This window comes from Lithobates pipiens, unplaced genomic scaffold, assembly GCF_037356315.1.
Source record: "Lithobates pipiens isolate NorthernLeopardFrog02 unplaced genomic scaffold, aLitPip1_a1.2 Scaffold_19, whole genome shotgun sequence".
Taxonomy (NCBI): Eukaryota; Metazoa; Chordata; class Amphibia; order Anura; family Ranidae; genus Lithobates; species Lithobates pipiens.
The window spans coordinates 515,457,967-515,472,653 of NW_027507764.1; the positions used below are offsets into that span (position 1 = coordinate 515,457,967).

At 41.8% G+C, this 14,687-nt stretch overlaps 1 protein-coding gene across 7 annotated transcripts in view; it reads left to right on the top strand.

Annotated features, from left to right (window-relative positions):
* Positions 1–14,687, top strand: part of OXR1 (oxidation resistance 1) — an 807,173-nt gene that overhangs the window by 727,212 nt on the left and 65,274 nt on the right. Inside the window, exon 1 of one of the 7 annotated variants that reach the window (XM_077493168.1) lies at positions 556–738. The exons of 5 other annotated variants lie outside the window; for them this stretch is intronic. In XM_077493168.1, coding sequence (XP_077349294.1) covers positions 673–738 — 66 coding nt within the window. In that variant the 5' untranslated portion in view covers positions 556–672. Of the gene's footprint in view, positions 1–555; positions 739–14,687 lie in introns of those variants that run through there. One more of the 7 variants, XM_077493169.1, reaches the window with a different exon arrangement.

Genomic DNA, 14,687 nt, shown 5'->3' on the forward strand with positions numbered 1-14,687 from the left:
TCTTGTACTTTTTGGGGTGATGGAGCCCTATACATGCATTGGATCTTGTGGGTCTTGTGCTGATCATCTCTCGCTGCACACAGCAGAGGCGTGAGGTGCCATAAACCTCAGAGATTGATTTGACAAATGAATGCTGAATCATGGGAGAGTTACAGATAAAATGGTTTTGTCTTTTTAAAGTGTGTTAAGTGACAAAAGTGACAGATTCACTTTTATGTTAAATTGAGAAAACAAAGCAGAACCTTGAAGGTGACTTGTTTTAAGCCTTTGCATCTGACTCCTCTATTTCATTAATATTGCAGTGATAACAAGCATTGCACACCCCACCACTATGATTGGCCAGCTACTAATTCCTTTCAGTCCCCAAATGCCAGATCTATATCCATCCAGCACACTGCAGCATTTCTCCGCGCACTGTGCCTTTAAATAGCAATCTTGTTTTACTGAGTCATCTGCACTGCAACCAAACTCTGTTGTCAGCCCCGCCCCTCCCTGAGCCAGGCTTGCTCCTGATTGGCCGCCCGCCCTGTCAGTTAGGAGGGGAGGGATGAGAGGTGAGGGTAGTGTGTGTCAGAGGGAGCAGTGTGTGGAGGGAGCTGATGGCAGCGGAGATGATGATGTGTAGGGGCAGCTGTGGTGCCAGGCACTGAGGAGGAGGAGGAGGGCAGGGAGATGTCTCGCTTCTGGTATGGCAAGAAAGCCAGGAAACACCAGGCGCCCAACCACAAGTACTCTCTGGTGAGTGTGGAGCACTGTCCTCCCTCCTGCCTGCCTCTGCTGGCTTTGTTTACATTGTCTGCCTGTGTGATGGTCATTAAAAGTTCTGCTCCATTCTGTGTGCTGAGTCCCCAGCCATGGGGAGAGCAGAGCTCCGCAGCCCATGGCAACCGCTCCCATGGCAACCGCTCGCTTTCATTGCCACGGGATACGACACTTTGCAGGTCATTCCTTCAATGAATGAGTCCATTGATGGTAGTAGCCCCTAGCAACCAGATTTCAGCCATTTCTGATTCGGGGTTCACTTGTATGGGGCATGGAAAGCTATATATACTTCTATAAAAATAATGGGGCGCTGTAATTATTTATTTATTATATAGTTATTATTTTTATACTTTATTATTGTATAATATATAGCTATTATTAGTAGTATTTATTTTATTATATTATTATTTAGTTATTACTATCATCATTAGTAGTAGTGTTGTTCGTTTTTATAATTATTTATTATTTTATAATATATAGCTATTATTAGTAGTAGTATTTATATTTAGTTATTACTATCATTTAGTAGTATTTCATTATTTTATTTTTTTATGTGTGTGTGTGTGTGTATGTATGTATGTGTGTGTATGTATATGTATATGTGTATATATATATATATATATATATATATATATATATATATATATATATATATATATATATATATATATATATAAAAATTTTATTATATAAAATATAGCTATATTATTAGTAGTAGTATTATTGTTTCATTATTATATAGTTATTACTATCATTATTAATAGTAGTAGTATTATTTATATTACTATTATTATATAGTTTATTATTTTTATTTTTTTCATTTGTATTATTATATAGATATTATTATTCGTAGTATTTATTATGGTGTGTGTGTGTTTTTATGAGAATTATTATTATTATGCGATTAACAATATGAAGTAAGTCATTAGTAAGGTTTCAAATTTCAAAAGAATTTTCTTTTGAAAATATTATCCAAGAATTTTCATTTGAATTTCGCACCATTTAGTGGGCTGCAGCAACAGCCGACTTTGGTGCAGACATTGAATTTGAGTAATCAGCAACGTTGGAAATTTTTTCAAAGACAAACGATTTTCTAATCAATAATGCGAGAAATGTAGTTGAAAAAGAAATGCAAGAAAAGAAGATTCCCGGCCGCAAAAAAAGTCTCCTCTTTGCCATGGAAAGTGTATTTTTTGCAGGAAAAAAAATACGGTTTGACAAAGTATTGCAACGTCCGCCATTTTATTCTCTAGGATGTTAGAACCCCCAAACATTATACTTTTTTTTTTTTTTTTTCCTAAGTAACTTTCTAGCAAAAAAATAATAATAATAATAAAAAAAAAAAAAAAAAATGAAAAAGAGGCTCAGTCCTAAAGTGGTTAAAGGCACTTTAATAAAATGATGAAAAGCTATTGCACTTGCATAGATACAGAGAAATGTGCGTTACACATCCTCAGTAAAATGGCCACAGGATCCAGCGTGATGACGTCCCAAGTCCCACCCTTTGCGTTTCGTCACTAGTTCATTGTACAGTAAAATACTCTCCTATTTACAGTATTGCTCCCTCACTGGCTTGACAAGAGGGTGTCACTCCCTAGGTGGAAGCTTTCCATCACCAAAGGGTAACCAGTGTGGAGTATTTTGTTCTTCCTAGCGATGGTGACAAGTATTTTTTCGGAATTGATCCTAATTAGTTGCTATAGGTTACTGCAGTATTGGGGGCTTCTGTATAAAGATTAGAGGAATGTTTTCTTTTCTGTGACCTATTCCTCCACAAAACATCACTTCCAGTTATACAAGTGTGAAATGAAAGGCTGACGTGAAGTATATAATATAACAAAATCCAAGTTGCAGCAAACCTATAAACGGCAGGAAAACTGGTTGGTTGCTGTTCACGTTCCTGAAGACCAGAACGTACTTTGTGTGCAGAGGTGAATGGCACACAATCTGCATGTGGCGGAGCGGCGCTCATAGGACGTCCTCAGCCAGGCAGTGCACAGCTTGTTTGCTCATTGAGTTCTACTGACAGTTCCTTTTATGGTGACCCTGACATTTCCTTGTATTTCATGTCTGGTTTTATCTTTGTAACTTTTAGTATAGTTTATCCAAACACATACAGATCAGGTTTCCCAGGCTACTACTTCTCGGAGAGGGGGGGCTCAGTCTTTAGACGTTAATGGTGAGATCTGACAGACAAGGGAAGGTATGGGATTTCAACAGCCCATATTAAGAGAGCAGTATGGTCACTAGAGGAAGATTGAAGCTAAATTCACTTTTTTTATTTATTTATTTTTTTTCCTTTCGTGCGATAAAGTGAAGGTATTTGGTGCCTGGCACCCCAAGGCATATGTGTTTAAAAGCGGGACATATCTCAAAAAGTAAAGATTTGCTATGTGATAAAAAACATCTAGAAGTATTAATTACGCAAAAGCATTCCACTGAAAGATTTACCTTTTTTTTTTTTTTGTTTAGAATTCCTTCTGAAAAATGGTATGTGAGGGTGCCTATCACTCCCATGCCTACAACCCCATAGCTGTCTATCTCCAGTGTGAGATCATCAAAGGGACTGCTGCCTCTCGACTGCTAGTCTCAGAAGATCTGGAGTAAGATTTGGAGTTTCCCTAGTGTGCTGCTCACTGTCCACCTTGCTGGAGGTTCTGAAGTGAGGAAGCAAAGCCCTGCCACTATCAAAATGCAGAACAAGACATGATACTTAAAGTGGTTGTATAGTCTATTTTTTTCACTTTTACCTACAGGTAAGCCTATGAAGGCTTATCTGTATGTAAAAAAAAATAAAAAAATATCTCCTAAACCTGTACGGTTTAGGAGATATTCCCCTTGCAGTGAGCGACTGACTGCAGCGGCGCATGCACACAGGGGATTCTCATCTGAAAGCCCGGCAGACGCCGGACCTTTGCCAGAAAGAAGTCTCATGGGAGTGACGACATTGCGGCTCCAGCCACTCACGCGCTGGAGACGGAATACCCGGAAGACACTCCGAGGCAACATGTTGTGGACCAGGTTAGATACCGATGCTTCATTCTAAGGCAAGTCTTTCATAATGAGCTCGTATGCGATGCATACGAGCTCATTATGCCTTTTGCCTCCTCCTTTTTTTTTTTTTTTTTTTTTTTTTTCTCTTCTTAGAGTTCTTCTGAAATCAGAAGTCTTTAGCAGCCTTTCTCAACTTGTTTACCCCGGAGGAACCTTTAAAATGTTCAGAACTCGGGGAACCCATGCTAAAACCAATTTGTTGGTCAGTGGGGAAAAGTGCCCCTTACATTGGTGTTCAGGGAGGAGAATGCAACCTTTACAGTGGCTTTAATAAACTCTCTTTAGTGCTGCTCCAGGCGAGGTGTGATCACTTCTCATCCAGAAGTACGGGCATGTGTGGGACACCACTCACCCAGCCTGGTGTATACAAGTGTAGGTAATGGCCTCAGCCTGCATGGCTTAACTGGTTTGCCGCCTCCACCGGGGCTTAGTCATAAAGGTGTATGATTAAGCCCCGGTGGGTGGGATCCAATGTGTCAGGGAGTGTGGCCACCTTACAGTGGCAGTCAGAAAGCCATCCTCATAGTACCTAAAATGATCGTTAATGGCATGTAGTGGGCTCTGCCAAGAGATGCTGGCACCAGAGTGGTGCAGGAACCATCAAATTGGAGGTCATAGTTTCATAGTTAGGTTGAATAAAGACACCAGTCCATCCAGTTCAACCTGAGTGAGTGTCTACAATTGTCCCTATCCCTGTACATTGCACACTCACATTGGTTCCTACCCTCAAGGAGCCCACAATCCAAGGTTCCCATTCATATACTAGGGCTAATTTTGGACAGAAGCCAAATAACCTACCTGCATGTCTTTGGATTGTGGGAGGAAACCGGAGTACCCGGAGGAAACCCACGCAGGCACAGGGAGAACATGCAAACTCCAGGCAGGTAGTGTCGTGGTTGGGATATGAACCAGCAACCTTCTTACTGCTAGGTGAGAGTGCTAACCACTACACCACTGTGCTGCCCTATAGGTCAATCCATCACAGCTCAATGAACCCCCTATCTGCCTCTGGGGGGAACCCTGGTTGAGAATGGCTGATCCCCACTGAACAGGCGGACAGCGGGTCTGTGTCTGCTCCACTATGCAGAGCATACACTGATCTGGTCCCGCTCTCCTCTATGGGGAATTTAGATGGAAATGGACTGCCTGTCCGATCCGCCAGACAGATGGAAAATAGGACCAGCATCCGTCTGTTTTTGGAGGATCAGATGGTGGCGCTGACATCTGCCACTCCATAGAGGACAATGCAGTTTTCTGATCCAGTCTGCTTAAAAAAAAAAAAAAAATGAGACAGACGGATCTGATTGGACAGCCCGTCTGAAGAGGCCCTAAAGGAGGAAATGATCTCTGCATGTAACAACATTAGTTCTGCTTTATTAACAAATGTGTAACGTTCTTGTATTCAGTGTATACATAAATGTTGCATAGGTCAAGGCTGTCACTCTGAGCATTAACTGTAATAAAACTTTTACTTACATTTTGCCCATGGATCCAGACTTTTGGGACACTATATATTCCAACAAATCTGTCCTGCGCAACTAGGATTAGTGACTTCTGGTCATGGAAGGGTTAAGGGAAATGTTGCAGAATAAGAGGTGTGCATGCAGAGATCCCCCCCAAATTAGTTGACCAATGGTGTACAGTGTTTGACATTGCCTAATCCCAGTAGACAAAGATTACTTCACTGCTGTTGTAAACATTATTATTACTAATTAGCTGGTTTCTTTAATCAATATTGGTATTGCTAGAATGTTTTTTTTTTTTTTTTTTTTTTTTTCCTTCTGTAACTAGAATTCAGCAAGCTGTGCCTTGTATTGTACAAAACTACAATATATCAGCCTGAAAAGCAGTTTCTGGATAAGTCCATCGACTCTGAGACTGCAGTTAAGAGTTACATTGCTGCGTTTGAAAATCTCCGCACCATGGGAGTTTTCCGGAGAGAATTCCCACGCTTAGAACTTTGGCCGTTTAATAAATAGCTTAGAATTCCCAAGCAGTCATTACTTAAAAAGCCCATAAATACATTTGCAAATGTATCTGAAGCAGAGCTGAAAGGAAAGCCTTTATGTGAAGGATTAATTGTATGGATAGGCAGGAGGGAATAGGCTTGTAGAAAAGGAGTGTGTGTGTGTGTGTTATCAGGAGTTTGCAAGTTGTGTAAGGAAACCACAGCTCCATCAATGGCCGCCTGAGTTTGGTGCAAAGTTTCACTTCCTATTGATGTCCTCTGTGTCTGCTGGCTCCTCTCCAGACAGAAGCATGCACATTGATTAAACCATGTTTCGCCTATGCAAAGGTGAACCACCTGGTCAAATGCCTGTTATCTTTTACATAGGCCCCCGGGCCCTGTTCACACCTGAGAGATTTTCTGCTTGGAGTTCCAATGACACAAAGAAAATCCTATTATAAGGCCCCTTTCACATGTGCTTTCTGATCAGGTCCACCTGTCCGTTTTTCAGCCGGACCCGATCGGACCCTGCAGTCTCCCCTATGGAGCGGCACATGTCAGCGGACACATGAAAGGCGTCTTCGTTTCAATAGCACCTATTCACATCTTAGCATTTTTTATCTGTAGAAAAACGCTTGTGCGTTTCCTTTAGGCAAATTGGCCTCTAGACTTCTATGGGAACTCCTTAGCAGTTTACAAGCTTTATTGCGGGTTTTCCAGCAAAACAGCTCTCCACCCCTGATCTCCTTCTCTTAGTGCTTTCAACTGGTTAAAATAAAGATACCTGAAGCTTGAGGCCTCATTCACACTTTGCATAGTGGGAACTTGCGTTCCCAATTTAAATTGTGTTGCCGTTTTTTCGCATAGGGCAGTCCATTCACTAAAATGGGCTGCCCTAAGAATGCTCCTGCTTTTTGGGGCGAATAGCTTCAGGTGGTTTTTAAGATCAGGTTTGGCTGCAATCGCAGCGTGATTCTGCTGTGTGACAATCACGTAAAAATCGCACTGCGTTTGGTGTGCCGTTTAGAATGAATTGAACCCAAATGCTCATTGGGGGTTTTGCACCAATTGTCGCATGATTTGGACTTTTGACGTATACACCTCCCGATTCCAAATCGCAGAGTGTGAATTGGGCCTGAAAACACATGGAAAATGCTGCTAGTATGCTTGCAAAACTCTTAAAATGCCTAAGGCTCCTTTCACACCTTCGTGACTTTGTGTAGCGGAAACAAGTGTTTCCACTCGTGATTATGTTGAGTGATTTTCACACGATTTTGCGTGTTACAGAGGGCCAGTCCATGTAGTCAATTGGGCTGGCCTACATGCCTTTGTCACCAGAAATAAAGCGCCTAATTCTTTTTGGGACGACGAGCTTTGCTCAATTTTCAAAAGCTTGGTTTGCTGCCGGACAGTCGGCATGCGATTCACAATCGTATCGCTTCTGCCCGTGAATCCAGTTCATGACTTTCTCAGGTTTGCTTTGTAAACTACTACCAAATAGTGTTTTAAGGATGATCTTCTTGGTCTTTCTCTAAGTGTTGCTCCTTTGTTCTTCTTGACTTGGGCCTGATTCACACCTATGCATTTTTAGTGCATTTTGCAGATCTGCACCACAGAACATGTTCCATAGGAATCCATGTTAAATGGGTGGTGGTGCAATCTGCAAAATGCACTAAAAATGCATAGGTGTGAATCAGGCCTTAAGCATGGCATCACAAAAGGGGGAGAGGCTGTCCACCATGTCCAGGAGCCAAAAGAATGGCCAGCTTCAGGCTTGCTATACACAGTTCTATTTCTCTTGTTCAGCCTCATAGGCTAGACCAGAGGAAACCATGGACACCCCCATCTGCACTAACGGCGTGGATGGAGGCGTCCTTCCCCTCCTGCCAGGCTGCAGCCAATCAGGTGGGCTTCTTTCTCTTGCCCTCACCAATTGACATGTTGGTCTGTAATTTATATGGCACCACACCCTTGTAATTAAATTATTTAAAGACTAAGTAGCATGTATAATGGACTTTAAAGGGACCCAAACAAAACTTTTTATACAAAATAACAAATGTTTGTTCATGCTTTCTCAGTAAAAAAAAAAGTAACGGACTCATCATATTGTCTAAATTGGCCCTAGTATGTGTGTGTGTGTGTGTGTGTACGTCAGATTAGGACCATACATGCTTTGATAAACAATCAAATTCTTTTCCAATTGATCTCTAGTTCGATTCAATATAATACACAAGGAAGTGGATTTTAGTCGATAGCTGGAACATATGATTGTTATTGATTGCATCTCGGTTTCCACCATGCAAATTCAGTAATTTTACACGCTGGCTGATCGACTCAGTTTAATCTTATTGATCTAAAACTGCTCGAAATTTGTCAAATAAGTCCTGCTTTTTGATTGTTTCCCGATTTCAATACTTTGGGTGAATTGCACTTTGATTGTATAATAATATGAGTGTGTACGGCCACCATTAGATTGTAAGCTCCTTGAGGGCAGTGACTAATGTGAATGTACGGTATGGAAAGTTCTGCCTAAATTGTCAGGGCTATGTAATATATATTATATATATAATAGGAATATGCTTTTCATTGAAGTCGGGTGAAGCTGTAAGTGGTTGGTTCTGACCCATTCGCCTATAAAATGTGTCATTTCTGCACAGTAATTGTGGAGAGTTCATGTTTTAGTTGAAGGGATGTAAATATTAAAACATGAAAGCTGTGAAATGCAATTCCAGCACTGGTAGTGGAATGACAATTTCTGTGTGCAGAATCCAATAATCTTCTCTTGATTGTTGGAAAGGCCAGAGCATGCATGGGAGGTGATCAGAGGAATGACTTACCTACTTACTTGGATCTATTGGGGATGCTTGACAGTGAAATCTTCCCTCCTCTGTTCTCAGGATTGCTGGCTGCTCCCCTTCACCATTCAGGCATTCATTTAATTCTTTACATTTTCAGGAGTATAGAATAAGCCTATGCATCGGGATTACAGGGACTACAGTAATGACCAGAGCAAATGTGCAGACCTAGGATCCCAATTCCAACATGAGGGTTTTGTTTACACTGCAGTAGTCTGTGTGAGATATAGGGCCTTGATGAGAGACTGCAGTATAAACAAAACCCATGAGAGGTTTTGGCCATACCACGGTGGGCTCATCAGCTTCCCAATGATATATGCAGTGCAGTGATATCATCAAGTCTGAGATGTGGGTTTAGTTTATACTTCAGTGGTTTCATCAAGTCCTTATGAGATATGGACTTTAGTGTACCCTGCAGTGGTCTCCAGTCCCTATGAGATGAGGGTTCTGTTTATACTGCAATGGGGTTTGTTTATACTGTAGTGGTCTTGTCAAGTAAGTCCCTATTAGATATGTTTTTTGTTTATGCTGTGGCGGTCTCACGTCCATATGAGATATGGGATTTTTTTTTTTTATATACTGCAGTGATCTGAGATGTGGGTTTTGTTTATACTTCAGTGGCTTCATCAAGTCCTTATGAGATATGGACTTGGTGTACCCCACAGTGGTCTCCAGTCTCTGAGATATGGGTTTTGTTTATTCTGTGATGGACCCTATGAGATGTGGGTTTTTAGTGTTCCCTGCAATGGTCTCCGGTCTCTATGACCGTGTTAATTTTAACCGGCAAATTTTGATTTAGTTTTTTAGTCTTAGTCTTAGGACTAAAATGGCATTTTAGTTTTAGTCCCATTTTAGTCTTCTGCAATTGTTTTTAGTTTTAGTCGTATTTAGTCGACTAAATCGCCAGTACATTTTAGTCGACTAAAATGATCTACGTTTTAGTAGACTAAAATCTCCAGTATATTTTAGTCGTCTAAAATTGAATGGGTGTAGTAATTGAATTGTAACTCATTAGATAACAATTCTCTACAATTTGCAAACTCATTGTATACCGCTGGAATGAAAAATCTAATATGCTATTTATCATTACATTGAGATATGAACTATGCACTACAGACCAGTGGTCATTTTGAAGTCAAATTTCAATTTAGTCTTAGGTTTTTGACTAAAATGCCATTTTAGTTTTAGTCCCCATTTTAGTCATTTGTTTTAGTTTTAGTCGTATTTTAGTCGACTAAAATATTCATTTAGTCGATTTAAAATGTTTTATTCAACGAAATTAACACTGCCCCATGAGAGATGTTTTTGTTTATACTGCGGTGGTCTCATCAGATCTCGGTGTGTGGGTTTCATTTATACTGCAGTTGTTTCATCAGGTCTCCGTGAGATTTGGGTTCCGTTTACAGTGCAGTGACATCCGAATATTATCCAGCACGGTGTGTATTTTTGGCAGAACTTGTAAACAGCTTCAACACACTCTCTTGGCAAAAAAGCCAGCCAAAAAAATCTATAGAGAACAAGATAGCCTTAGTTCAAACGTTGTTTTTTTACTCCCCCCCCCCCCCCCCCCCATTTTTGATAGAGCAGGTAATGGGTTAAAGTTTTAAATGAACATCTGACCTTACAGAAAGCTGCTTGTTGACAGGGTCTCTAACACCCCCTTCCAAACTCCAGCTGTAATATGTCATTCATCAGTGTGGAGGCTTTTTTACCTAAAATTTGTAAAGCGCTCTCTGACTACTATTTGGTGTGTTTTGCGTTTTTTACAAAATGCTGAAACAAGTCGTTCTTAAAGAGGAACTGCAGTCCGCTCACATAATTTGTAATAAAAACATCTTTGTCATTCTGAAGCTTCCCTCCAACCACTTTGCATATTATTTTATATATACTGTGATTCTGTACTTGCCAAATCTCCCTCCGTGGACTGGCTGCAACCATTTTAACTGTGGGCAGCTGAAGCTGCTGCCTGTTCACTTCCTGGATTTACATGGCACACCTCCAGCTCTGCAGTTCTCATTGGCCCTCTTATGACTCGCCCACCCCCACCCTCCCATTAAGTTGAAACAAAAAGGGCAGAGGATCTAATAGATTGAAAGGTCAGGTGTTTAAACTCTCTTTATTCTTCAAACACCAAATACAAAATTTTGGGTGCAATGAACCATGAAAAAAAAAAAAATATATATATATATTTTTTTTTTTTTCTGCATTCATTATTGGGGACTTTACAAAGGTGCTATACCAGGAGCTCCCTACTTACCATCAAACAAAATGAGAGAAAACAGCACACTGTGTTGGTCTGTAGTAGGCTGCTCCATGGAGGAGGAGGAGGGGGGGATATGAATAAAAAAAGAGCTCTCTATGTAAGGCAAATATTTGCTTTTGGAATAGATGGAAACGTAGTGTGGACAAGCGTATAGAGATCAACTCAAGCATTAGGACTTACTTTTTACTCTTATCGTTTTGTTCTGTTTAAAGTATATCTAAAACCAAGAACAAAAATTTAATATGTTGCAGCTTGTCAGTCCTCGGATGTGGTGTCTGCTCTCGTTTTTTGTTTTTTTTTCCTTTTATTTCAGCCTTTTCGATCTCGCCGGTTACGCTTCCTGTCCTAGTTTGACAAAGCGCACCCACTGTACTGTATCTGTGGAGGATGGGCATTGTCATCCTAAGACAGGACTACAGAACGCCTCCCTTTCCTCCTCTCCACAGAGGTGTTCTCTAGTCCAACTCGCTTCCTGATAAAAAAAAAAATAATTTGCTATATCTTTGCACAGTGCCTGGGACAGCAAATGATTTCTGGGGGGTTCTGGTATATTTATGCAATTCATGAACACATCTAACAAATGATTTTCATGGTATTTTAAATACACCCAAAGAGAACAAGTTGGAGAAGTTCATTGTTCAGCTTTGCGTGTTCTTTTGGCACAGGAAAGCACATTGAAATTGGCACTTGGAACAGGATGCAGTAGTTTAACACATTGTTCAGTGTGTGACCGAAGACTTCTTGTAAAGGTGTGACCACGGATGTACGGTAGTGTACTTCTTCATCAGTTTGCAGTTCTTAAAGTGTCCCATTTTATAATGCATATATAATGGGTACACAACCAACTAAATGTCATTTACAATATACAAAGCAATGTGTATTTGTCGGAGCTAGACAAATGTTAGTAATAAAGTATCTCTAGATTGTTGGAGGCTAACTTCTGATTTCCCGTATGTCCCTTTCAGTGGCGGCCCGTCCAAAGTTTAAAAATTAAGCATGTCCCTTTAAAAAAAAAAGTTTTAAATGTCCTTTAGTGCATTGTGTCCTGGCGCCGGGCGCAGTGCAATATGGGAAGCGACACATCTCACGAGATTGCAGACGCGCTTCATTTGCCCCAAAAAAAGGCTCTGTGGCGTGGTCGATTGTGCCACAGCTTCCGGCTCGGTGTCATGGCCGGGCGGCATAGACTTGCACTTTCAGTTATAATGGGCAGTGCTTCTGACGTCACTCCAGGAAGTGGAGAGGAGCAGGTAAGCCATGCTTTTCATTGTTCGGAGGCAGGACCCCCCCCTCTTAACAGCAGCAGTGTTATCACTTATCACCTGCAAACTTTCGCTGGTCAGCGGCAGGACACCTCACCCCCCCTCTTGTCATCTCACACATATTTGGTTTTTATTCGGAGGTCAGTGGCACCCCCCTAACTGAACACACAGAATGCAGATATGTGTGACTTATAGGTTGCAGTTATGTGCAATTTACAGTTTTCAGATATGTGAGATTTACAGGTTGCAGAATGCAGATTTGTGCGAGTTACAGGTTGCTTTAGTAGAGCCCTGTGTATAATGTGCAGCCTGGTATATGATGTGCAGAGCCCCGTATATAAACAGCCGCCACTGTTTATACTACTGTGTTTTGCAAGTGAAAGTGAAATCAGTCCATGAACTGCAAAGGTAATTAGGAAACATTATGGCTGCTTTTAAACTCTCAATCCAGTTTATCCTAAACCAAGTTTTTCATAATCCCTCCAGCCATACTTAGAAGGCCTGTGTGGTATGTGGGAAGGGGGGACATATCAAGGTACATAATTGCACATTCTGCAAGCCCCCTCTCCTGCTTCACAATAGTTGACCATAGACTAATCGAAAATGGGCTGGTTCGGCAGGAACCGCACACAGTTCAATCCATCTTTTGGCAGGCTGGTTGCACCGAAGTTGATCTATTGATTGACTTCAGTACAACCAGCCTGTCTTTTTTTTTTTTTTTTTTTTTGTGCGGTGTGTGCGGTTACTGCGCCAGCTATAGCCAGCAGCAGTGATCTATGTAGTCTGGTGGCTGAGAAACTTCCCACTGTCAGAATACGATGACGCCGCAGAAAGGATTCCCCCATCAACACTGACTGTTGGGGGATCAAGCAATTTTCTTTTCTTCAAGCCGTGGTTCAGCTTCTGACACCATTGTCCTTCCCAATTTGTCCTGCAGATGGCAGAATGTAACCAGCACTGATTGTGCGGCCCTGGAAATTCACAGACAACTAGCCTCCCGTGGCGGCTGGTACTCAATATTTTTGGGGGGTGCAAACAAACTGAAAAATACTGGAAAAAAAAAAAATACAACAATTGAAGCCTCACTGTGCCCCGTAAAATTCAGCCTCACTGTAACCACGCGCCCGCTCAATGTCTGACCGGCACTTACACATCTCAGTGGTGGGCCAGGTAGCAGGTGACGGCGGTGAGCTGTGGGATGGGCAGCGGGTCAGGCAACAGCTCCTGTGTCCTCAGTGTTGCCCCTGTGTCTTCTTCCCTTCTGCTAGGCATCCAATAGGATCGTATGTGCCTTTAGCCTATCGGGAGACTGGTATTAGACCCACGCTTCTTGATTGGCAGAGAGGTGGTTCAGTGTTAGAAAAGCATATAGTAAATTGCTTTCCTAACACACTTGGTAGGGCTCTGAGGACAGTGCTCTGCGCTTTGAATCCACCTTTCTCTTTCCTTCATTGATGGACACAGCTCCTTTAAATCTTGACCGTAGGCTTATTATGCCACCTTCAGGAGAGGACTAGGCAGAACATGTAACACATGTAAAAACAGCAAGACTGCATATCTCCGACCATTGGTCTGGGTGTTTTTGATTTTTTTTTTCCACAAGATTTTAATCCTGTGATCTTCTATCAACAGCCTGCTGGGTGAAGCCTATTGGAGCTTATGGCTCTAATTAGGTGCTTAAAAAACCCAGCCACATTACATACAGGCGCCCAGAAAGGGGGCGGAAGCCTGAATTGGGGGTGGCCGCGGCGCCATGGATAGATACTTGCTATGGATGCATCTATCCATTCTACAAATAAGGGGGTGGCGTGATAGAGGGGGCAGCGCCCATGCGGCCTTAATGGACGGGCCGCCCCTGCTAGCCTCCCTCCTCATCTGCACATCCACAGTCCACTCTCTAGTCTAGCAAAAATGCTGAGCTGCGAGTGAGCAGACTACGCATGCATAGGTGGGGAGGAAGGCCAGTAGTGCTTGTTTTAGAGATTCCAGTGGCCACATCCAAGTGTGCCCTGCCATCTGCAGGATGGAGTGGGGAGAACAGTAGTGTCGGCAACTGTAGGGGTGAACATTTGTATGGGGAGTGAAGCACAGCATTTTAATATATGGGGACACTGTCGTTGCAATGGAACATTTTGAGAAATGTGTGTAAAGATGAACTAATTCTCTAATCCCAGAATGTCCACTGGAGCCACTTGGGAGGTAGTTCGGTTCCCCTGAGTGGTTGAATGTATTCTACAAGGGTCATTTCAGACAAATATTTTCCTTCCTTTCACAGGAGTTGGTAAGGGTTAGATCTGGTTACAGATTTGTAATACTGTCTGTATCTCCATTGATAGGAGAAATGTCCCCTTTGGCTTTTACTGTGGTTGCCACCGTGGCAGTGCTGTGAATGGAACCTTGATTCCCTTCTTTATAGAGCTGCAAGTTTAAAAGATCACTAAAAACATTGTTGATTCAACCCCCCTTCACAATCTTAGTGTTGTAAAGTCTGGTCCCCCCCCCTTCCCATAAAAACAACAAACATGTTTATACTTACCTGCTCT